The following is a 25,097-nucleotide window of genomic DNA, read 5'->3' on the forward strand; positions in this document are numbered from 1 at the left end:
GATTCACAAATAGTATACAGCAGTACACTGTTTCGTATTTACAAGGAAAAGCAGTAAGGAGAATTTTACCCAGTGTGGCTCAAAGTAACTGTAAAGCCATAAACCTAAGGAGCAGGGGTGAAGGAGGCATTAACTTCCCATTCTGAATAATGGCTGAATTACTGAAATTCAAGGTACTGTAGGTCTCATCAATCAGCTGGGGAAGCAAGTGAACAGGCCATCATTGGCACAGATGAATGTCGACAATTCAATGGCCTAAACCAGTGTTTCCCAACCTTGGCCACTTGAAGATGTCCGGACTTCAACTCCCAGAATTCCCCCAGCCAGTTGGCTGGGGGAATTCTGGGAGTTGTAGTCTGGACATCTTCAAGTGGCCAAGGTTGGGAAACACGGGCCTAAACCCATTTTGGCTCTATCGTGTGTGTGTCCTGGTTTCAAAGGAAACAAAGAGAAAGCAAAAGTGCCCGTAATAAAGTATATTTGAAACTCATAGAATAGAAACTTACATACTCATGATACAAGGAGGTAGAAACAGTTTGACAGATTTACAGGCAACAGAGAAAAAAGTTAAGCTGAAAGAGAAGTAAAATGGGAAATGTCCTTTTTCTTAAATAATCCAACCTCTCTTCCTTCTGAAATAAACCAAGGTTTCTAGATGGCATTGTTTCTTTCCATATAGTTAAGACCAATAAAGTCGAACAACATTATGCAGGGTTGTTTCAAGGGTGTTCCCAACATTTGATGAGTTTTTTAAAGGCAAACTTAAAATCTTCATTAAAGCTAGTATACAGCAGAGGATTGATAAGAGAATTCACATAGCCAAGCCATGTCAAAAAGTGAGCAACCTCGGGCGAGACGGAACATATCCCAAGGCCCACAACCAGCTCCTTAATAAAAAATGGCAACCAAGATAAAATGAATGCACCTAAAATGAGGCCAAGGATGCGGGCGGCCTTTCTCTCCCTGACACTGGAAATCTGTTGGCGGTCCCCAACCAAATCTGGATCGTGGTCAAAAGGAGGACTCCTGACCGAAAACTGGATCCTATCAAATTCCGTGGTGGGATCGGACATGGAGTAGTCTGAAATGCAAAATGTCTGCGTGAGTTTACAACTGGCAAAAGAGTTTTGGCTGTCGGTGCTTCGGCTGCTGAGATGCCTGCTTGACCCACGTTTTTGATACAGGCTCTTTGCTGCATGATAGATTCTGTAGTAGACAATCAGAATGAGGGTGAGCGGGATATAAAACGCTCCGAATGTGGAATATATGGTATAAATGATATGACTGTGTTGGATCTGGCAGTCACTGGAATTGCTGCTGTTACGGTGGTTTCGCCAGAACAATGGAGGCATTGAGATGAAAATCGATATTGCCCATACGGTGCAGATCATAATGCCAGCTCTCTTGGCAGTCCTTTTCCTGGCATATTCAATAGCATCTGTAATCGCCCAGTATCTATCCAAGGCAATGACACAAAGATGGAGTATCGAGCACGTGCAGCAGGTCATGTCTATGCTCAGCCATACCTCACAGAGGAAGTATCCCAAGATCCATCTGTCCATCACTATATAGGCAATGCTCAAGGGCATCACTAGAATAGCAACAAGCAGATCTGTAAGGGCCAGTGAGCATATAAGGTAGTTGGCTGGCTGGTGGAGCTTCTTCGTTGTGCAGATTGCTGAAATAACAGAAGAATTCAGTAGCATGGTCAGGGTTGTAATTATGGAGAGAGACAAGGTAATTAGCAAATTTTCAGTGACAGTTTTAGATTTCGTAGCCATGTTGGCTTCTGAAGTGTAGTTAGTATGATTCATCTTCGGCGGCCTTCTGGGAGTTGGGTTTAAAATTTCTCCATTCCAAAATTACCACAACTACTCCAGATTTGAAATTTGACATCCGTACTTCCCATGGGTTCCAGATTGAAGCACTTTGTCTGTTAGCTTTCTGATTTCCTGGAAGATGAAATATACTTATTAATAATAGATCATCTGGTTTCATTTAATTTTACAACATTAAAAGCTACTTCTGTTAAAAACAACATGTAACCCAGTGGTGCAAAATATACCCTGTTTCCCTGAAAATAAGACCTCTCTGGATAATAAGCCCAATTAGGCTTTTTTTTCTTTTATTTCAACGGTTTTATTTCTTTTAAAACACAAATATTTCATCATTCGTCAATCATTAAAACATCGAAGTATAAATTTTTTTGTATGCCCCTCCCTCCCTTCACCCCCCCTACCCCCTCCTCCTCCCCCCCGACTTCCCAGAACCCGTACACGGTATGGATTTTTAACAAACACAGTCTAAAATCTATTGAGAAAAAAGAAATAAAGAAATTAATGACATTCTACATTGACCTTAGCTTCTTCTTGCTGAACTAACTTTAAACAATTTAAATCATTTCTGATCTTAAGCATAGGCTAACTGGAGTTTCTTGGTCCCGTATTTATTTTGTATATAGTCAATCCATTTTTTCCAGTCTCGTTTATATCTCTCATTTGAGTGATCTTTAAGATATGCCGATATTTTAGCCATCTCGGCTAAGTTTGTGACTTTCAATGTCCATTCTTGAATTGTAGGCAAGTCTTCCTTCTTCCAGTATTGCGCCACCAACAGTCATGCTGCCGTTATTAGGTGCAGAATCAAGTTAGTCTCTACCACTGTAAAGTCAGTACATATACCTAGTAAAAATAACTGAGGAGTAAACTTTATCCTTCTTTTAAAGATATTTTGCATAATCTACCATATTTTTATCCAGAATGCCTTAACCTTTTGGCAGGTCCGCCATATATGATAATATGTAGCATCAAGAGAACCACACCTCCAACATTTAGGCTGTACATTCAGATACATAGAAGCCAACTTTTTAGGATCTAAATGCCATCTATAGAACATCTTGTAAAAATTTTCTCTCAGATTTTGAGCTTGTGTAAATTTCACATTTCTTACCCAGATTCTTTCCCATGTATCCAACATTATTGGTTCTTCAATATTTTGAGCCCATTTTATCATACAATCTTTAACTAATTCTGTTTCCGAATCCATCTGTATTAATACATTATATATCCTCTTTATAAGCCCAATTAGGCTTTTGAGCGCATGTGCTAAAATAAGCCTTCCCCTGAAAATAAATCCTCCCCCGAAAACATTGCAACACAGCAGCAGCCGTGAGGTGACCATGCTTGCTGCCTCCTGCACCTCAAATATAATAAGACCTCCCTGAAAATAAGGCCAAGTGCTTATTTCAGGGATCAAAAGAAAATAAGATCCCATTTTATTTTTGAGGAAACACTGTAACACAAATTAAAGCAATATGCCAAACTTTTAAAAGTGAATTAATGCCAACTTCAAACAATATACCGAACAAGCTAAGCAGTAAAGTTCTGATCAGTGATTCCCTGGAAAAGCTTGATAGGGCAGGAAAGATCTTTTAGGCATTGAGTTTGAGTTTATTGGTCTTGTATGCCGCCCACTCCCGAAGGACTCCGGGCGGCTTACAATAAACAAGGGAAGGGGATAAATAAACAAAACAACACTTTAAAATACACAACAGTCACAGTTTCCGTGGGGCTGTATATTTCGAAAGCCCCCACGGCCTGCTGGAGCAGCCAGGACTTAACGGCTTTGCGGAAGGCCGGGAGGGTCGTAAGGGTCCGGCTCTCCACGGGGAGGTCGTTCCAGAGGGCTGGAGCTGCGACAGAGAAGGCTCTCCCCCGGGGAGTCGCCAGCCGACATTGGCTGGCAGATGGGATCCGGAGAAGACCTAACCTGTGAGATCTAATCGGTCTATGGGAGGTGATCCCATTATAATTCAAGTGATTGAACCTGTGCAGCAACACAACAATGAGTTGCCATTACAATACAATTCCTATGTCATGATATCACTTAAATCTCTGTTGTACAATAGATTCTGATAAACTTAAATACGATGTTACTAGACAATTGTTGCCTCATAGTGTTATGTAATACAGTAGTTGCATCTCAGATTTTGTCCTCCACAAGTCAAATAAACAGACCTTTCAGAGTAGCCAACACATTACAAATATATTTATCTTCCTTCCACTGGCTTCTTCAGAAGCAAATTGTTTAAGAAAATCCTACTAATTCAGGTTGCTAACTCAAGACTTACAGAAAACAAGAGGCACAACCATCAAGTTAACTTCCACTGGTAAATACACAATTTACCACATTGTGAGAGAATCCTAGCCTTCAAACAGTGGTTTATACTTTCCTATCCCAAACCATTAATTAAAATATCTACGTATGTTTCCTGCCAATTGGACTGAGATGGATGACTATAGAAATTAAACACATGAACAAAAAAATAAATAAATCTTGGCCTTAAGTCACTTCAGGCTTGAATCTTAATACCGTAAGCAGCAAAGTTTAAGACGTTTTCCATGAAACCACTGTTAAAAATCTATTGGATTGGAATTGAAATTGAACCATTTGTACTTCGAACGTGTTTTCTTTGGGGAAGAACCAATTACTTCATTGGGAGAGAATGAAGAAACAGCTCAAACTATTTTTTTTTAACAAATCCATCTATAAATCAACAGTGATGGTGAGAATTAATTTCACCCCATAAGAATTGACATTATTTTAGCAATAGCACTTAGATCAGTGTTTCTGAACCTTGGAGACTTGAAGTCCACAGGACTTCAACTCCCAGAATCCCCCAGCCAGCACAGCTATGCTGGCTAGGGGATTCTGGGAGTTGAAGTCCACAGGACTTCAAGTCTCCAAGGTTCAGAAACACTGACTTAGATTTATATACCACTTCACATAGCCCTCTCCACATAGCGGTTTCTCAGCATATTGCCCCAAACAATTTTGGGTCCTGATTTTACCCAACTCAGAAGGATGGATGCCTGAGTCAACCTTGAGCCTGGTGAGATTTGAACTGCCAAATTGCAGTTTGGCAGTCAGCATTAGTAGCCTGCAGTACTACACTCTAACCGTGCCAATGTGGCTCTTTTCAATGGAAAAATATAAAATAGGATTTTTAAAATAGGATTTAAAAAAAACTGGAATGAAGAGTTCTTGGTAAAGGCAAGTAAATTATTTTTTTTCCCCTACTTATACATTTTCTACAAATGGTTTTCTACAAATGGTTTTCAAAATTGTAACAATTTTGAGAAAATAATTATCTTCTTCATGAGGGATGGGGAACTATGGCCCTTTTATAATCTGTGGATTTTAACTCCCAGAATTCTTGAGCCAACTGGCTCAGGAATTCTGGGAGTTGAAGTCCTCAAGTCATAGAGGGGTCATAATTCCCTACTTCTGCTTTACATGTTAAAACAACTCTGTGATTTCATACCCTTCCCTGCAATATCTGAGTTAATGAGAACAGGGTTGTAGGTCAAAGGGCACAGATTCTTAGCACTTCCAATAACAATCTGTAAGTAAAGTAATGAGATTTTTTCTGCATGTGATACAATAATGTCAATTGGTATTGATTAATGATTGTTCAATCATTCAGTTACTTCTGATCACTTATTATGACCAGTAGAAATCATTTCATCAACATAGCAGTTTCTTTTAAGTGTACAAATACTGCCTTCTAACTACTCCTTTTTAGATTTCCTTTTATTTTGAAGGCATCAATAGGCTTCACAATGAATAAATAAATGTTCTGAATGCAAAATCATTTTTTTTAAATTGCCATCTCCCTCAAAAGGGGTGTCTGGGTTGCATACAATAAAATATCAGAAATATAAAAACCATATATAACATTTTAAGGGAGGCAAGCTTTAAGCTTTGTGTTCACTATTGGTAATTCCAGTGATTTTTTTTTTCATTTGGTATTTAATGATATTTTTTTTGTTATGGCCCATAGTATTCTCCAGCTCCTCAATTCAAAGGCATCAATTCCTTTTTGTTCAGCCTTATGACAGTCCAGTTTCACAACCATATGTTACAACTGGGAAAACCATAGATTTAACAATACATACTGTATGTTTGTTGAAGGTGTGATGCAGCTTCCACTTTTTATCCAGATCTATAATAGTCTTTCTCCCAAGTAGCAGATGTGGAACAGGGGTGAGTTCCAGCTACTGCTACTGCCAGTTCATTTAGGGATGTGCTGCGCCCATATGCGCAATACTAAAAAATGCTCTGTCTGTGTGTGTGTGTGTATTCAAAGCATGCATATATATATATTGCATTTGTGCTGATAAATAAATAAAGGGAGACTAGTATAGATCTATTTCAAGCTATTTAGCTCTCATCAGCTAGCCATACCCTTACTGGGATTCGAACCTGGGCTGTATTACATATTAAGCAGTTGTGTTAACCACTAAGCCACAAGGTTCTCCGTATGTATGTATGTATGTATGTATGTATGTATGTATGTATGTATGTATGTATGTATTAAGTGTTACAACCCCTGGTATGCCCAAATACAGCAGAGTTTCTAATCCCAGTAAGGGTATGGCTAGCTGATGAGAGCTAAATAGCTTGAAATAGATCTATACTAGTCTCCCTTTATTTATTTATCAGCATAAATATAACAAATGTAACAAAAAGGCAACAGTAAAAAATATTGGGTTTCTGTCTGGATGGTCTCTTGTGACGAGCCGAAGGACAGAGAGCGGAAGTGTGACCTTCCTCCCATATTTGGGCATACCAGGGGTTGTGACTTTAAATATATACCTTTCACCCTGGCCTGGCTGATAAGGAGTCGAGCTCTGTAGCTCAATGGTTAACACATCTGCCTAAAAGGCAATATAGCACAGGTTCGATTCCCAGCAAGGGTATGGCTAGCTGTGATATATATATATATACACACACACACACACGCACACACACACAAAGACAAACAGGTAACTAAAATAGTGTTATGTTTAAAAATTGCTCTGAATATTTTTTTACCAGTTTTTCCATTCAGTCTAACGACAGACATTTGCTTTTGAAATGTCTTTCAAAGAAGAAAATATCTAGGGTGATGCTCTTGCTGCTACTGAATGTTGAAAGGACCCAAATGAAGTACAGAAGAGATCTTGCTGTTTTATCTTCCTTCCAAAGCTCGGCAGCTACTCTGCCTTCCCACACTAATTCAATTATTTAAAACACTTATATTGGTGGCACCCATCTAAATATCGAATTCTGGGTTGCTCCCAATCAGCAATTAAAACAATATCTAAGATAAAACAACATAGTATTATATTAAACCTGTTAAAATGATTTCAAAAGGATCTCAATGGAAGTCCTCATGAGGGAGCTCTTCTCATGGGCTTTATCAGATCGGGAAGAGTTAGTAGACAGAGTGAGTAGCCTTGCAGTGGGAGAAAACAAAGCACTGTGAGAAATATAGTTGCATTCTGTATAAGTGTTTGTATCCACACACATAAATATTCATTCTTTGTTCTCGATGTCCTCTAACAATTTTGCTAAAACCTACCGTGCTCTACAGTATATTTATTCTTTTATTAATAAATAACGAGAAAAAGGAAGCCAAGGGGAAAGTGATAAGAGAGCCGCAGAAAACAAGCCATCAATTGGCACCATTCATTTGAGCTGATAAAACAGGAATAAACTAAAGAAAGGATTGTATGGCCAGTGCAAATACAGATGATTTTCTTTTCCTGGGAAAAGTAGTTGAAACTGTCAACAAAAATAAAAGGCATAAGGCTGGAATAAACTGTGAATTAACATTTATTCTAAGAAACAGCACAAGTCCCGGCCCATAAAAATGGAAGGAGGGTGTTGGAAAAGCCGTGACCCGTCAAAACCGCAGTAGACAAAACCGCGCTCGACGAAAGCGTGTACCTGACGTCATCAGCAGTGCGACGAAAAAAATTAAAAATAAATTAAATTGAAATTAAAATAAAATTAAAGCAAGCCGATTCACATAAAGGTAAGGGTTAGGTTTAGGGTTACGTTAAGCGTTAGGGTTAGGTTTAGCGTTAGGTTAAGGGTTAGCGTTAGGTTTAGCGTTAGGTTAAGGGTTAGGTTTAGGGTTAGGTTTAGGGTTAGGTTAAGGGTTAGGTTTAGGGTTAGGTTTAGGGTTAGGTTAAGGGTTAGGTTTAGGGTTAGGTTTGGGGGGGTTAGGGTAAGGTTTTCGCTTTAATTTTAAATTTACCACTCACAGCGCGATGTTTTCATCGCGCTGTGATGACGTCACGTACGCGCTTTCGTCAAGCGTGCTTTTGTCTACCGCAGTTTTGTGATGGAACCGGAAAAGCAACAAAAAAGCCCTCCAGAATCTCACACCTCCCTTTAATTCATTTGGTCAATGGAGGAGAAGGGTATTTTTTCCAGTGGTGGGTTCCAAATCCCTTTCCAACAGGTACGGTTGGAACAGGCTTGGCATCACCCACATGGACGCGTGTGGTGGGAGCATGCATTGTACCTACCTGCGACACCTCCGCGATGCTTCAGCTGCTCGGTGGAGCGTTGCGCAGGTGCCATACGCACCGTGTCCGTGTGCGGAAGCGGCAAAGGCTTAAAGGACAAGTAAGGACCTCGGGCGGGCGGGAGGGCCCTCCGGAGCACCATACCACAACGGTACCTGGTGCTCCGGGTGGGCTCCGGTATGCCCATACCGGCGTGTACTGCAGGCTTTTTAGTTTTTTTAGTTTTAGTTTTAAAGTTTATTTATAGGCCGCCCTTTTCCCTGGGGGGGGACTCAGGGCGGCTTACAACTCATAGGGAAGGGAATACAAACAGTGACACATAAGAACAATACATAATTAAAATAGAACACAACATTCATACCATTCGGGTGGGGGTGAGTTACAACTTTAACCCCAGGCCTGACGGGATAGCCAGATCTTAAGGGCTTTGCGGAAGGTCTGGAGGGTGGTGAGGGTACGAATCTCCACGGGGAGATCGTTCCAAAGGGTCAGAGCTACTACCGAGAAGGCTCTCCTCCGCGTAGTTGCCAGTCTGCACTGACTGGCAGATGGAACTCGGAGGAGGCCTAATCTATGTGATCTAATTGGTCGCGAGGAGGTAATTGGCAGAAGGCGGTCTCTCAAGTATCCAGATCCACTACCATGGAGGGCTTTATGGGTGGTAAGCAGCACCTTGAAGCGCACCCGGAGATCGACAGGTAGCTCGCGGAGGATAGGTGTTATGTGGGTGAACCGAGGTGCACCCACAATCGCTCGCGCAGCCGCATTCTGAACTAGCTGAAGTCGCCGGATGCTCTTCAAGGGCAGCCCCATGTAGAGCACAGGCAACCCAACACTGGTGTTTTCGCTTTCTCTATACAGGTAGCCTTTGACTTACATCCACTGTTCAGTGACTGTTCAAACATACAATGAAGAAAGAGAATTCATGACTGGTTCTCAGATCTCTGGCTGTCACCTCATACCATGGTCACATGAGAGCAATTTCCCATGTGACCTGCCAACTTCCCAGCTGGAAGTCGCAAGGACATGAAGTCTTTTCTTAATGACCTGCACAATGATTGCTTAAATTCAGCATCTGGGGGACTGCCAGAATTGCCATTGCTAAGCAGTGCAGTCATATGATGTCATACTTTAGAACTAAGTCACTTACAGTGGCAAGGGCAATTCCAGGCTCAATAGTCATTGTTAATTGAGAATTAGCAATAGCAATAGCACTTAGACTTATATAACACTTCACAATGCTTTACAGCCCTCTCTAAGCAGTTTGCAGAGTCAGCATATTGGCCCAAACAATCTGGGTCCTTATTTTACTGACCTAGGAAGGAGGGAAGGCTGAGTCAACCTTGAGCCAGTTAGGATCGAACTGCCAAACTGCAGGCAGTTGGCAGTCAGCAGAATTAGCCTGCAATTCTGCATTCTAACCACTGCGCCACCATGGCTCTTACCTGCACTTTTCTTCCCTTTTGGTATGTATATTGTGGACATGTGAATGGATGTTTGTGTCCATGCAGAACAGACTCTAATAAAGTAGTTAAACCGTAGATAATTCATGCTGCTCTGTTCAGACACTGCATAAAAGATTTCTAAAAGTTTTATCGCAATACATCCAAAACACTGCAAACAAACATCCTGTGAAAAAGAGAAAAACTGAGATCACTTTGAAAAAGAGAACATTTTAAACACTTCAAAATACCCTTTGCTATTGCATTAACCAGAAGCTACATAAGTACTAGATAAAAATTGATAGCAAACTATACTGTAAAGGACTGTGAAGCAGTATATGTCTAAGTGCTATCGATACACACACACACACACACACACACACACACACACACACGTATCTATACCTCTATCTATCTATCTATCTATCTATCTATCTATCTATCTATCTATCTATCTATCTATCTATCATCTATCTATCTATCTATCATCTATCTATCTCCACATCAGTGGTGGGTTTCAAAAATTGTTGGAACCTACTCTGTGGGTGTGGCCTCCTTTGCGGGAGTGGCTTGCTGCCCATGTGACCAGATATGAAATTATGAATTAGTACTTAGGTCGGTCCAAGTAGCTATTCAGAAACTCTGGCATTGAAGCATGCAAGTCTTAAAGCTGTCGAGTTACAAGATCCTTGCCAGTGGTGGGTTTCAAAATTTTTTGGAACCTCTTCTGTAGGTGTGGCCTGCTTTCCGGGTCCACTGGTGGAACCTCTTCTAACCGGTTCGGTAGATTTGACGAACCAGTTCTACCGAATAGGTGCGAACTGGTAGGAACCCACCTCTGCTCCACGTGCCTGGTGGGACTGCAATGAAAATAATTGGGATAGTTTTTATAAGAGGGCTTTTTGGGAATCCATGTGTTGATATGCTGGGATCCATATACTCAGTGTCCATGTCCCATTGCTTTATTTTAACTGAATGTGGTTTTCCACTGCCTTGCCATTTTGTTTGAATTGATTTATGTCATTTTCCTCTTGTACATATGTACTGCATATACAGGAAAAGGTATTGAATTTCTGTGAAGCTAACCCAAATGTCAAGCTTTATTTTGGAAATCAGGACATTGATTTTGTCCATTCTGCTCCTGCAGGGCTCTGCCACCTTGTTCTCTCTCTGCAACTTCACTAGGACTTGATTTCAAAACTGATGTAAGTATGCATGCATATAAATTTATTGCACAGACCAACTTAGCTCACGGGGAGATAATCTCCATGATTTAGTATTGCATCGATGGAACACATGAATTAAAAAAATTGTAAAGTGATAAAAGAATTATATTGGTCACTAACTTTAAGGTTACTGGGACATGCCCTTCAACTTGTTTTTTTAATCAACAACTTGTTTGCTGCATAACTACTGTGCTTCGGGTTATTGTATATACAACCAGAGCAGGTGGATACAGTGACGTCAAATATTTGCTCCATACCCTCTTATCACCTTCCTACGCAGGAATGATAACCATTCACGCCTCTGTATTATAGTGCCATATTAACCATTTAATGTTTATTTAGTGCCTGCCTTGCAGTAGGCAGTGTACACTTCTCATGACTTTCTAACCCCTCTGTCTGAGTTAGAATCTACGCCATAAACAAACCATTAGTAAATGGTATCTAGCTACAGGAGGAGCAGGCTCAAGCTCAATCCCTCCAAGACTGAGTAGCTGTGGTTTCCGTCATCCCGATTTGTGCATCTTGTTCCATCTTTGATGTTAGTGGGAGAAATTTTAGCCCCCTCAGAGAGGGCCCGCAATCTGGGCCTCCTCCTGGATACGCGGCTTAGTTTAGAAGAACACCTGACGGCCGTGACTCGGGGGGGCCTTTTACCAGGTTCGCCTGGTACGTCAGTTGCGCCCCTTCCTGGATCGGGATGCTCTGTGCACAGTCGCTCACGCCATCGTCCTTTCTCTCCTGGACTACTGTAATGCTCTCTACATGGGGCTGCCCTTGAAGAGCACCCAGAGGCTTCAACTGGTCCAGAATTACACCCCTTTTAGGCGGCCTGCACTGGTTGCTGGTTGTCTTCCGGGTGCGATTCAAAGTACTAATTATGACCTTTAAAGCGCTCCATGGCTTAGGCCCAGGGTACCTGCGAGACCACCTACTGCCACCGGTAGCCTCCCACCATCCAGTGCGATCCCACAGAGTTGGCCTCCTCAGCCAGCCATCGGCCAGACAGTGTTGGCTAGTGACCCCCAGGGGGAGAGCCTTCTCTGTGGGAGCGCCTTCCCTCTGGAATGAGCTGCCCCCGGAGCTTTGTATAATCCCCGACCTCCGGTCTTTCCGACGTGCCCTAAAAAGTTGGCTTTTCCAGCAAGCCAGCCTGGCCTGAACAAAACAAAATAAATTATTGATCATTGTAAATTTTAATTCGAATTTTTTAAAAAAATGTTATTGTCAATTCTAATTGGGTTTCTTTGGGATATTCTATTTAATTTTTTTAAACTTTTGTATTATGTGTTTCTTTTAATGTTGTACGCCACCCCGAGTCCTTGGGAGAAGGGCGGCATATAAATCTAATAAACCTAAACCTAATAAACCTAAACCTACAGTAACGAGGCATTTCTTAACTTTACAGATGGCTGTATTTTAAATACGACACTAATCCTAGCCCTACAGATCCATCACAGCATCTCTCTCTTATTGATTAGACACATGTCAAATACAAATATTTAACTCAGAACTGGGAAATCTGAACGAATTCACCTCGGGGACAAAAAATGCAATCCAAATTAATAGAGAAATAATAATTATGCTATGAAAATTAAACAGGAGCAAATGCACTCTGCTTTTATCAGAGTCAATATTTGCATCTTGGTTATTGCTTTCCCCCTAAAAAGACTCACTTTCTTTTGCTTTTTGGATGGCTTTTTTGAGTCCCATGTTTGTTCCATATACTCGGTTTATGTCCAAATAAGATTCTCTGACATCGAAAATAAACCCTCCAGCATTCAGAATTAGGAACATAATGAAAGTTGTAGCTCTAGCCTAGAAAATAGAAAATTGCATATATAAAAATGACATTACCCACAGAACATTTTATTTATGGGTACTTGAGAGACTGCCTCCTGCCAGTTACCTCCCAAAGACCTATTAGATCCCACAGACTGGGCCTCCTCCAAATTCCATCTTCCGGCCAATGTCGGCTGGCGACTCCTCGGGGGAGGGCCTTCTCTGTGGCTGCTCCGGCCCTCTGGAACGATCTCCCCGTGGAGATCCGGACCGTTACTACCCTTCAGGCCTTCCGCAAAGCAATTAAGATCTGGCTGTTCTGGCAGGCCTGGGGCTGTTGAACTATCCAGCCCCATTCGAGGTTACGGCTGTTGTAGAATTTTAAATTGTTGTTTTTATTTATTTTTTGTATCCCCTCCCTTTTTTATTGTTAGCCGCCCTGAGTCTCTCGGGAATAGGGCAGCATACAAACTCAATGAAATGAAATGAAATGAAATGAAATTTAGACCCAACACCCCAAATATTTAAACATTTGGGAGAAGAGAAGGACAGGCACCGCATTTCTGTAACCTATGGGGTTTTTTTGTTTTGCTTAGGTAGAACGCAATAGCACTTCGATTTATATACCACTTCACAGTGCTTTACAGCCCTCTCTAAGTGGTTTACAGAGTCAGCATACTGTCCAAACAATCTGGGTCCTCATTTTACTGACCGCAGAAGGATGGAAGGTTGAGTCAACCTTGGCTTAGCTATAATAGACAAGGTGTTGCATAGAAAGGCACACTTTGTATAGTTGCTTATCTATAAGAGTTCGACTCTGAAAAGCAAATAGAAAGTAGTTTATAAGCCATCACAAGTTCTAGCTATTTAAATTTGCCAAATCATATTTTATACAAAGCAAATCAATCATGTGATCTTTACAAGTTGTTTTGAAAATACCTAAAACAAGCCATACCCGCAGACATTAATGTGTCTCCAGGCATCTCCTTAGTGCCACCAGATTCTTTCTTCCAAAATTAAAATTAGTTTTACAGAATGAACGAATTAATTAATTAATTAATGAACATACAAAAGGATGAATGAATGAATTAATAGGAAACAGAGACTGCGAACCATCCTGAGACAGTGGATGGGGAGACAGGTTAATCTGATATTGAAGAATTGCCAGGTCTTGTCTATGAGGGAAGCTATTTTGTTGCCAGACAAGATCCCAACATGACACCCACTTTATATAAATATGCCCAATACATGTTTGAATTGTGCCTAATAATACCATGTTTCTCAACCTAAGCAACATTAAAATATGTGGACTTCAACTCTCAGCATTCTCCAATATTGAAGTCCATATATCAACACTGTTGAAGTTGAGAAACACTGGTGTAGGACTCTGAATTCAAAGGCAAAAATTTGCTTTAGAGAATACAAAAGCTTTTAGACAGTGCCTGATTACTATTCTGAAAAGTATCTTTTCCTGGAATGACAAGTTACTTTCATGGGGCAATCCAATTATCCTAGGAAAAAGAGGATTTACAGGCAGAGGCTTCTGTGTTCTTTGAAGCACATCATTGCCTCTCAACAACACTAGTTCCTTCCACTAGGAGTAACATAATTGTACCCTTAGTCCCACGGAAGGGGAGAATTGAGTACACAAATAATCTCCAATATTGCAATCAATGTAACATATCAACGAGTAACTTGGATTGAAAGTTTAGTCTCATGTTGCTTTGCAAGCTAACCTGCAGGTCCCATGAAACTAATTACTGTGTGATCAAATACCTTTTTCCCTCTGTAAACCAGAATGAAATAATAGAATTACACTTGACTTTTCACAGAAAGCTGAAATGTGGGGGGTTTCCTAAGGGGCCACCAGGGAAGCTTATAGCCCAATGAGTACTGGAAGCAACGTAACGATAGGTTTATGCTGCAAGCAATAATATGTTCCCATACCAGGGAGTACATCTAACTGAACTCAATGGAACTAGTTATTATGCACAGAATGGTATTGTACTTTGTTTCCACAACCCACTATCTCCAGTTTTTGTTACGCATTTAAAAAATGCAAGAAAATGTTGAAAACTAAATATTGTATATAATTTTCCAAGTTAATAATAAAGATGGTCAAAGTCAGTCTTTGACAAAAACTTTTCCTTTATATATTTTGAATCTGATAGGACAAGGATCCCCGCATTGTGATGAAGAGGGAACCAAATACAGATGTATGTGTTGTCTACTATAAGGAGAGCTGGACCAAGATGTAGCAAAGCTCTACAGGCGTCCTAGCATTTCTTAAACTGTGTTTCACAGTACAAGCAATCGGCAGGTGTGCCCTGACCTCTTGTGAGAATCATTGTGGGATTCATGCCAAGTGCTGCTCTGCTGCAGAACCTATATTCCACACAAAGTGCCATTGAAATCTTCATTAAGGCAATTCAGCACATCACTGTGACTTAAGAGGGGGAGATTGCAATGCTTTTCAGAAAGCTTAGTGGCAAATTATTTTGTAGCAACACATCCAGCTGCTTCGTAGCAATGAAAATGTCTCCTGTGCCCAGGCAAGTTTCTGTGCTCCAAACTTTCAGCTCCTGGAAGAACCACAAGTTATAAATATAATCTATATACAGTATATAAAAATGGCGCTGTGTGTGTATGTGTGTATATGTTCCTGCATATCTCTGGAATGCCTTGAGCAATTTCAACCAAACTTGGTACACAGATTACTTACTCTCTGGAGAAAAATACTGTGGGGGTAAGACACTCCTAACACCCCTCAAGGTGTGTGTGGGGGTCCTGGCATGCAAGTGGCGCGCAGAGTTCAACTCAGCTCCACTGTCCATGCCCACATACTACCACCAGCCAGATTTTTGTGTCTCTGCCATGCATGCATGGGGGGGGGCAGTGCAAGCCCCTGACCCATTTTTGCTCCCAGGAGATGGAAGGCTGCTTGGCCCAAAACAGGACACAGGGGGGTTGGGCGTGTGTGCATGGGGGAGGGGGGAGCGTGGGGGCACGGGGTGACATGTGACACTATAGATATCTGTTCTGACCCCCTCCTCCGTGCAGTAACGACTGCCGAGACAAGCTTAACTGGAATGTACTTTAATAGCAAGACACCAAAACCTCGGTGGCTGAAAGCCAAGCATAACAAACAGATAAGGACCTTGGCAGCAACTCAGACAAACACAGGCAGCAAGAAACAGAGATAAGGCTTGGCAGCAATCCAGCCTGCCAAGCTCACAGTACTGTCCTCTGACATTCAATCCTGAGTTGACTTCTACAAAGAGGGGCATGTGCACAAGTAGCTTTTTATAGTCTGGAGAGGAGCCTAATGACCACCAGCTGAATGCAATTATCTCCTGTAATTGCGTAATTGTTCTTGACGCCTAGTAGCTCTTCGATGGCGTGCATCCAGGAACAACTCACTACTGGCTTCCGGCTCACTCTCCCTTGTCTCCTCCCCACTGATCCCAGGCTCAGGTGCCTCCTGGTGGCCAGCCATCCTCTCTGCGCCCTGCTCGGAATCGGAACCCTGTCCAGGGTCCTCCACATCCTCCAGAGCCGACTCATAGGAACCCTCACTGTCGGAATCTGGTGGCAGCTCCAACGGCTCCTGCTGGGTCACAACAGATACCATTCATTCTTTTTCCCATCTAATGCAAGATTAGGAAAAATAAGATCACTGAAAAGTCCCGACACAGCTGGGATTAGCCTGTGAGCAAAAGCAGGTCCAGCAATTCCATCTCTGAGCGCAATGCGGTGGCACTTATTTACATTGTCCAGCTTCTCAACAAAGGTCACCCAATGATTGCTGCTTTCTGCTGCTATGGTGTTCTGACCCCCTCCTCCGTCCAGTAACGACTGCCGAGACAAGCTTAACTGGAATGTACTTTAATAGCAAGACACCAAAACCTCGGTGGCTGAAAGCCAAGCATAACAAACAGATAAGGACCTTGGCAGCAACTCAGACAAACACAGGCAGCAAGAAACACAGATAAGGCTTGGCAGCAATCCAGCCTGCCAAGCTGACAGTACTGTCCTCTGACATTCAATCCTGCGTTGACTTCTACAAAGAGGGGCATGTGCACAAGTAGCTTTTTATAGTCTGGAGAGGAGCCTAATGACCACCAGCTGAGTGCAATTATCTCCTGTAATTGCGTAATTGTTCTTGATGCCTATTAGCTCTTCGATGGGGTGCATCGAAGTCCCTATGTTTGGGGCATTTTTTTTTAAAAAAAAGAGGTTAATGTTTGATATGCCATGGTCTTGAAAAAAATACAAAATAATAGAGTAATTGCAATAGAGTGGATCTTTTAGGTTGTGCTGGAAAGAGTGTGTGTGTGTTTGTGTGCAGTTAGAATTTTTAAATGTAGTAAAATATACAAAACAAACAAAAAGACATACAGTAGAAAACAAAAAAGAGTGAGAAAAGAAGGAAATGAGGGATAAAAAACCCCACCTACAAATACGGCTTTTGCTTTTCTTTCTGTCCACTAATTATCACCTTAATTTTTTCCATTGTGCTGGAAAGCTTCAGCTTAGAGCAGGGTCAGGCAACTTGTGTCCTGTTGTTTTTGGACTACTGCTCCCACTATCCTATCATGCTGATGGGCCTGGATGTTACTAGTTTCTTGTCTTTTCATGCAGTGAGATACTACAGTAGTAGAATGGATACTAAGATTAAGTACCTGCCACAAGTAGTAATTATCTGCTCTACAGACTTTGGGCAAAACAATTTACACTCGAGTTCACTTACACCAGGGGTGTCAATCTCAAGGTGCTTATATCTGGCCTACGGGGCCGCCCTGGAAACAGTGAAGGACCGCCCCATGGTGTCTCTGCCAGTGGTGGACTGGCCCGCGGTGTCTGTACACAGTCCTCCTGAGCCCCGTTTTCGGCTGTGACGGCCTCCTGCAACCCTCTGCCAGTGAAAATGGAGCTCGGCCCTCCCGAGCTTTGTTTTCTCTGGCAGAGCGCTTGGGCCACTACAGGCGGCCCCAACATGAGTGATGTCAAGCTGGCCATGCCCACTCTGGCCATGTCTCCCGCCCCTCCCCCTGAGGTTAAACCCAACCCTGATGTGGCCCTCAATGAAATAAAGTTTCACATCCCCGACTTACACCTTTGTAATTATGTATTTTTCTACATCTTTGAAGCATTTGAAGTATCGTTTTATATTATCGAAAGGAATTTTGTCCTTCGCTTAGTTTTCAATGTCTGAAAGAAATGATGGGATCAGAGGGATGACAGAGAGAGTATCCTGTGATACACTTGGCTCCCTCCACCAGATTCATCCTTAAAACACTTCCTTGAGGGCATAAACTGCCCCAAAATCATGCCAAGAGTTTCATGGCTAAGTGGAGATTTAAATTGGCTCTCCTATTCTACCAAATACTATTTGTACCAATTGATTCCAAACCAGAATAAAAGTAAGCTCCTGCTTTACCCAGCTGTAATCTCTACTTTCCTTTACTTAAATATAGTTATTAAAAATGGATACTAATGGCATCAAATTTCCCTTCTATATGATGTCAGAAGTGTAGATGCTGCTCCCCAAACTCTTCCCCATTTTGACACTGGTCTGGGAGAAGGTCAATCAAGTGCTACCATCTAGTTAGATGTAAATATGGAGATTGCAACTAAAATTGCCATGATGGGATCAGCTTTTGGATTATTTTCTAGCTTGGAGATATGTCCTCTCACTTTTCAGAAGGTTCTCCAGGCATCATACATTCCCTCTAAATCAGTTGTATCACTTTGGATTTTCACTCCAAAGAAATAATCATAACAACTATGCCTCCACTTTTAAAACAAATGTCAATGAAATCAAAGATTTTTTTTCTTTAACTTTGCCTACTTACTGAGGCGCAATCCTTCTCAGCACATCATTCAAAGGCAAAGTACTGCCCTAATTTCTTCTCAGAGGATTCATACAAACTAATTTCAGAACTGGAATTTATGGTATACAGTAACGCCTGCATCTTATTTGTCCTTGGTAAACCTCTCCCACACTTTTCTTATATCGAGAACTCTTAACTTAGAACTTCATTATTTACATTTAGCGAGCCATGGTAGCACAGTGGTTAGAATGCAGTACTGCAGGCTACTTCTGCGGGCTGCCAGTTGTCTGCAGTTCGATTCTCACCAGCTCAAGGTTGACTCAGCCTTCCATCCTTCCGAGGTGGGTAATATGAGGGCTCAGATGGTTGGGGCCAATATGCTGACTCTGTAAACCACTTAGAGAGGGCTGTAAAAGCACTGTGAAGCGGTATATAAATCTAAGTGCTATTGTTATTGCTATTATCTTTTCTGGGTACTTCACAAATGCTAAAATATTAAAGTGCTATAAATAGCCATAGAATTGAATTAAAATGCTACGTAAAAGTGTCTTACTGCCAGCCGAGAAAATAGAAATAAAAGAATGAACTAAAAATAAAGGAAGATAACCATCTCTTTCAAATCATGATATTGAAAAGCTTAAGAATAGAAGATTTCATGTGGTGGCAAGAGAATTACAAGGACCGTACCAAGCAACCATTTGAACAAGACCACTCCACAAATGGAGTACTAGTCCTGGAATGGGGAGAGGAGGGGAAACACCTGAAATGGGACCTTGTACAAAGGGCTTAAATCTGTCCTAAATGTAATAGCCAAAAGCCAACATGGGTTTGTCAAAAACAGATCATGCCAGACTACTCTTATTGCATTCTTTGACAAAGTGACAAAATTAGGGGACCAAAGGAATACCATTGATATAGTTTACTTGGATTTCAGTAAGGCATTTGATAAGGTAGACCATAACCTACTACTAGATAAAGTAGAAGAATGTGGGTTAGACAGCATCACCACCAGATGGATTTGTAACTGGCTGACCAACCACACTCAACGTGTAGTCCTCAATGGAACTGCATCTACATGGAGGGAAGTATGCAGTGGAGTACCCCAAGGCTCTGTTTTGGGCCTAGTACTCTTCAACATCTTCATCAATGATTTGGATGAGGGAATAAATGGGGAACTCATCAAATTTGCAGATGACACCAAGCTGGCAGGAATAACCAACACTCCAGAAGATAGGCTTAAGATACAGAAGGATCTTGACAAACTTGAACATTGGGCACTATCTAATAAAATAAAATTCAATGGTGAAAAGAGTAAGGTTCTACATTTAGGCAAGAAAAACAAAATGCACAGGTATGGTATAGGTGGTACCTTGCTCAACAGTAGTAACTGTGAGAGAGATCTTGGTCTCCTAGTGGACAACCATTTAAATATGAGCCAGCAGTGTGCAGCAGCTGCCAAAAAAGCCAACACCGTTCTAGGCTACATAAACAGAGGGATAGAATCAAGATCACGTGAAGTGTTAATACCACTTTATAATGCCTTGGTAAGGCCACACTTGGAATACTGCATTCAGTTTTGGTCGCCACAATGTAGAAGATATGTGGAGACTCTGGAAAGAGTGCAGAGAAGAGCAACAAAGATGATTAGGGGACTGGAGACTAAAACATATGAAGAATGGTTGCAGGAACTGGATATGTCTAGTTTAAAGAAAAGAAGTACTATTAGCACAGGGGATTATTCACAGTGTTTTAAAAAAAAATCTTTAGTAAAGAACAGTGAAGGATAGAAATGTTTAAATATGATCATTTTCCAAACAAAATCTTCAGGGATTTCCTTCAAAAGCTACTGGCGCCTTGTAAACCCAAGTGGGCAAATACTCAGAATCTATGAATGATGATCAATGTGAATTTTGAAAGTGTCATTCATCCTCCTCAGCTTGTATGAGGCTGTTCCTATTACTGCCTTTTCTTGTTAAGTGGAGAATGAACTGCGATTCTGTTTGAAAGAAAACGTGACAGGTATAAATGAAAGGAAAGAAAGTAATATTCAGCTAATAGACTTCAAGCTTATTTTAAGTTCTGCATTCTGAAGCTGATAAAAACCTGGGAAAAAAGATTGAAAAGCAGAAGACAAGCTCAATAAATCATATTAATCGGGGAAAAAAATCAGCAATATGAAAGGGGAAGAGACTGGACAGTGAGGATTTCATGGCGCCTATTTAAGAATCAAGTTAATATATAATGCCTTGGTAAGGCCACACTTGGAATACTGCATTCAGTTTTGGTCGCCACGATGTAGAAAAGATGTGGAGACTCTAGAAAGAGTGCAGAGAAGAGCAACAAAGATGATTAGGGGTCTGGTGACTAAAACATATGAAGAACGGTTGCATGAACTAAAAAGAAGGACTAGGGAAGACATGATAGCAGTGTTCCAATATCTCAGGGGTTGCAACAAAGAAGAGGGAGTCAAACTATTCTCCAACGGACCTGAGTGTAGAACAAGAGGCAATGGGTAGAAACTAATCAAGGAGAGAAGCATCTTAGAACTAAGGAGAAATTTCCTGACAGTTAGAACAATTAATCAGTGGAACAGCCTCCAGAAGTTGTGAATGCCCCAACACTGGAAGTCTTTAAGAAGATGTTGGGTAGCCATTTGTCTGAAACGGTATAGGGTTTCCTGCCTAGGCAGGGGGTTGGACTAGAAGACCTCCAAGGTCCCTTCCAACTCTGCTATTGTATTGTATTGTCCTTTTCTGATAATATAATACAAGGGTATCAGTACATAATGTAGTGTTTCCAAAATAATTCCTTATATAGACTCTATTGAATGTGTCTTATTCTGAGTCACTGCAATAATGCTGTACTAGAAAACTCCAAGGTCTCTTCCCACCCTATTATTCTATGTTCTGAGATGTGTGTGTCTCTATTACTAGTCTGTATTTTGGCATTGTCACTTTCCCTTTTCAGCAAATCACCAACCGGCGGGGAAAACATTCATCAAGCAGAACACTCTCAAGAAGAATGAGGAGCTTCTTCTGTCTGTGTGCCTCTTTCCCAGGGGTGGGCTGCTATGGGTTCCCCCAGGTTTGGGAGAACCCATAGCTAACATTATGGCCGGTTTGTAGAACCTCGAAATCCCATCGCTGGCTGCCCCCCCCCTCCCAGGAGTCTCCAAGTGGCCCGTTTTGGATGTGAGATAAGCACAGGGCCTGCATGGAAGCTCAGGGAAAGAGAAAATGGCCCATAAGGTGACAAGATGGCCCACTTTTGGCGGGATAGTCACGCTTTTTCACAATTTTTCCCGCGTCCCGGTTTTTTAAAAAAAACTCCCGATTTTTTTTAAAGTTACAAAAGAAAAAGCCTCCAGCCGCCAAGGCTCTCCTAGCAACTGGGAGTGTATATTCTTCGAGACGAGTGCATTCCCGCCCGCGCATCCCTGGGAGCTATTGCCAATGGCTGAGGGAGGAGAAGACTTACTCCATGTGGAGACCGTGGACTTCCCTCACAGATTTTTTCTTTTTCTGTTGCCTTGAGCAGCCCCTCCCTCCCCCCTCTCTCTTCCTCTCTCTCTCGGAGCTAGCTAGCAGCTGCCTCCGTGGCTGTCCAAGCTCAGCCCCTCCCCCCGCCCCTGCCCCGGACTGCTGTTGTTGTTTGAGGAGGGGATTACTGATAGAAATACAGAGTGTGTCTCACGTGGCTGATAACCTGGTCTCTACAGAAGAGGTAATTTTAAAAACCTCGGAGCGAATCCAGAAAGAGGGGAGAAAGAGGCTGAAGGAAGGAGTGTGTGAGGATGGGGGATTTCCTAAAGTTTAGGAAATCCCCCATCCTCACACACTCCCTCTTTCTCTCTCTCTTCCCTCCTCTGGATTCAATGGGGTTTAGGAAATCCCCCATCCTCACACACTCCCTCTTTCTCTCTCTCTTCCTCCTCTGGATTCAATGGGGTTTAGGTCCTAAATCTGGCCTTTGGACAGCCTCCGGAGCCTGGGGGAAGGGTTTTTTGTCTTCCCAGAGGCTCAAGAAAAGCCTCCGGAGCTTGGGGAAGGCGAAAACAGCCCCCACACCATGGTGCAGGAGGCCGACTAGGCCATGACCACCATGGCTATGCCCACCCAGCAACCGGGCAGAGAATCTGTTGCTGAAATTTTTGAAGCCCACCCCTGCCCTTTCCCAATACCCTACAGGGGATTCTCCCAAGCCTAGAGGAATGTAAGTAAAGAGTTTGACTGGAGGACATCAAGACAGAAACAACTGAGGTAGACCTTGCCACGAGAGTGCAAGAAGCTAGGACTGTAGAGCAGGAGAACTGAAACTTGCTAGCTGTTGATCGGGGGAGAGAGAAAAGACCCATAAAGGAGAATCCTGAGCTTCTGATATTCTCCTTTATGGGTTTTTTCTCTCTCCCCCGATCAACCGCTAGTAAGTTTCAGTTCTCCTGCTCCACAGCCCTAGCTCAGAATTGAAATGAGGGGCCCTTGGCATTCCCTGAGCTTGGTTGTTTTCTTTCAGACGTTTCATTACTCAAAGTAGTTGGCATCGTCAGAGAAGAGACCATCACTGGTAAGTTAGCACGAAAGGACCCTGACTTCTTCCCCCAAATGCAATTTGGAAGTCTGTTCTATTCTACTCTGTTGAAAGAAAATTGATTCAAAAACAGAAGTGGCTGCAGGAGGGAAGGAGTTTGGTCTCAAAGGAATTCAGCAAATAAAATAAGAAATGCCTACGAGACGAAGGGTTTAGACTGAGGCTGTCTAGTAGCTAAAGAAGAGCCATTCCCCAAACATACCTTGGGATGTCTACACTGCTGATCACACGATTTCACCTGTGTGGCAAAGCCTGACAGGTTTTACCTCCCTTGAGGCTATTATTAAATAGCATCAGAATAACACTAAGATTATTTTTATTCCACTCCAGCTAATGGTGACTTAAGTCAAAGATAACACCATGAAGGCAAGGAAGGAAATTGTACTGACAAAGCAGTCATTACTATAAGTGCAAGTGTGGACAGGGCCCGATTCTGACTAATGATTTTCTTATCTCAGTATTGTTTCCAGTGGTTGTCCAGGATTTTCAGACAAGAGTTGCTAGTTTCACCAACCAAGTGGTCTTCCACATAAAAAGTTTGCTTGTTATATCCCACACATCAAAAACATGTTTATATCAGTGGTGGGATTCAATTTTTTTACTACCAGTTCTGTGGCTTGGTGGGTGTGGCTTGGTAGGTGTGGCAGGGAAAGATTCTGTAAAATCCCCATTTCCTCCCAATCAGATGGGACTTGGGAGGCAGAGAATGGATGGGGATGGGGCCAGTCAGAGATAGTAGTAGTTACTTGTAGTTTATTCAATTTGTATGCCGCCCTATTCCCGAGAGACTCAGGGCGGCTAACAACCCAGGGGGAAGGGGATACAAATAAGAAAAATAAAAGACAAAGAAATTAAAATAGAACAACAGTCGCAGGTTCAAATGGGGCTGGAAATTCATCAGCCCCAGGCCTGCTGGACAACCAGGTCTTAGTGGCTTTGTGGAAAGCCGGGAGGGTGGTGAGGGTCCGGATCTCCACCGGGATATCGTTCCAGAGGGCCGGAGCAGCCACAGAGAAGGCCCTCCCCTGAGGGGTTGCCAGTCGGCACTGGCTGGCAGATGGAATTCGGAGGAGGCCTAATCTGTGGGATCTGATAGGTCTTAGGGAGGTAATTGGCAGGAGGCGGTCTCTCAAGTACCCAGGTCCGATACCAGTACTAGTATTTACCGGTTCTCCGAACTACTCAAAATTTCCGCTGCCGCTTCTCAAGAACTGGTCAGAACCTACTGAATACCACTTCTGGTTTATATGGATGGAAAGAATCTCATTCATCCTTACGACCCAAAGAATACCTCTCTTATTTGGAGCATTTTATGAGTTGTCATATTTCTTCATTAGGAAAATCAAGGATAAGGATAGGTGATCTATCAGTTGGAGACCACTGATCTATAGTTCTGAACTACCCCATCTGTATAATTTCAAATGCTGAAATATGATAGAACAATCAAAACCGTCGGTCCTTTCCACACCACATTTTCATCATTTTATCTCTCATAAAGTTGTTTGAGCTTGGCCACACAAGTTGTCTTACTGCAGAGTGCTGCAGTTACCAGAATGTGTTGTTATGATCAAATGTTTGCAGTGTTATCTGAGGTAATAACCGAGCTACTAACTTTGGAGTTAATGTGTGTGGGAAACACAACCAATGGGGAAGTCCCTTTTTTTGGGAGGGGCGGGGAGGCAAAAACTGGAGTGAAAGAGGCTCATCTAGGAAGTGTGGGACTACCTTTCCCTAAAGGCACCTGCCCATCCCATTAGATTAGATAGGGTGGGTACAGTCCAGACCCCTCCCTTAAATGTTGCCATCTGATAGGACCTCTTGGTGGTTGCCCCTCCCTTTGGAACTGCCTCCCACCTTTGATCAGAGGGA

The 25,097-nt window shown here is 42.2% G+C and overlaps 1 protein-coding gene across 2 annotated transcripts in view; it reads right to left on the reverse strand.

Moving 5' to 3' along the window:
- Positions 1–461: 461 nt before the first annotated feature.
- The window catches only part of HTR1E (5-hydroxytryptamine receptor 1E), a 36,541-nt gene continuing 11,905 nt past the window's right edge, over positions 462–25,097 (reverse strand). The window contains exons 2-3 of one of the 2 annotated variants that reach the window (XM_087718788.1): positions 12,702–12,843; positions 462–1,952 (exon numbers count right to left, since the gene is read on the reverse strand). In XM_087718788.1, coding sequence (XP_087574914.1) covers positions 720–1,814 — 1,095 coding nt within the window. In that variant the 5' untranslated portion in view covers positions 1,815–1,952; positions 12,702–12,843 and the 3' untranslated portion in view covers positions 462–719. The remainder of the gene's footprint in view (positions 1,953–12,701; positions 12,844–25,097) is intronic. The other variant, XM_087718787.1, reaches the window with a different exon arrangement.

Source organism: Thamnophis sirtalis, unplaced genomic scaffold, assembly GCF_051295495.1.
Source record: "Thamnophis sirtalis isolate CommonGarterSnake01/CBP01778 unplaced genomic scaffold, rThaSir2_p1.2 scaffold_6, whole genome shotgun sequence".
Lineage (NCBI taxonomy): Eukaryota > Metazoa > Chordata > Lepidosauria > Squamata > Natricidae > Thamnophis > Thamnophis sirtalis.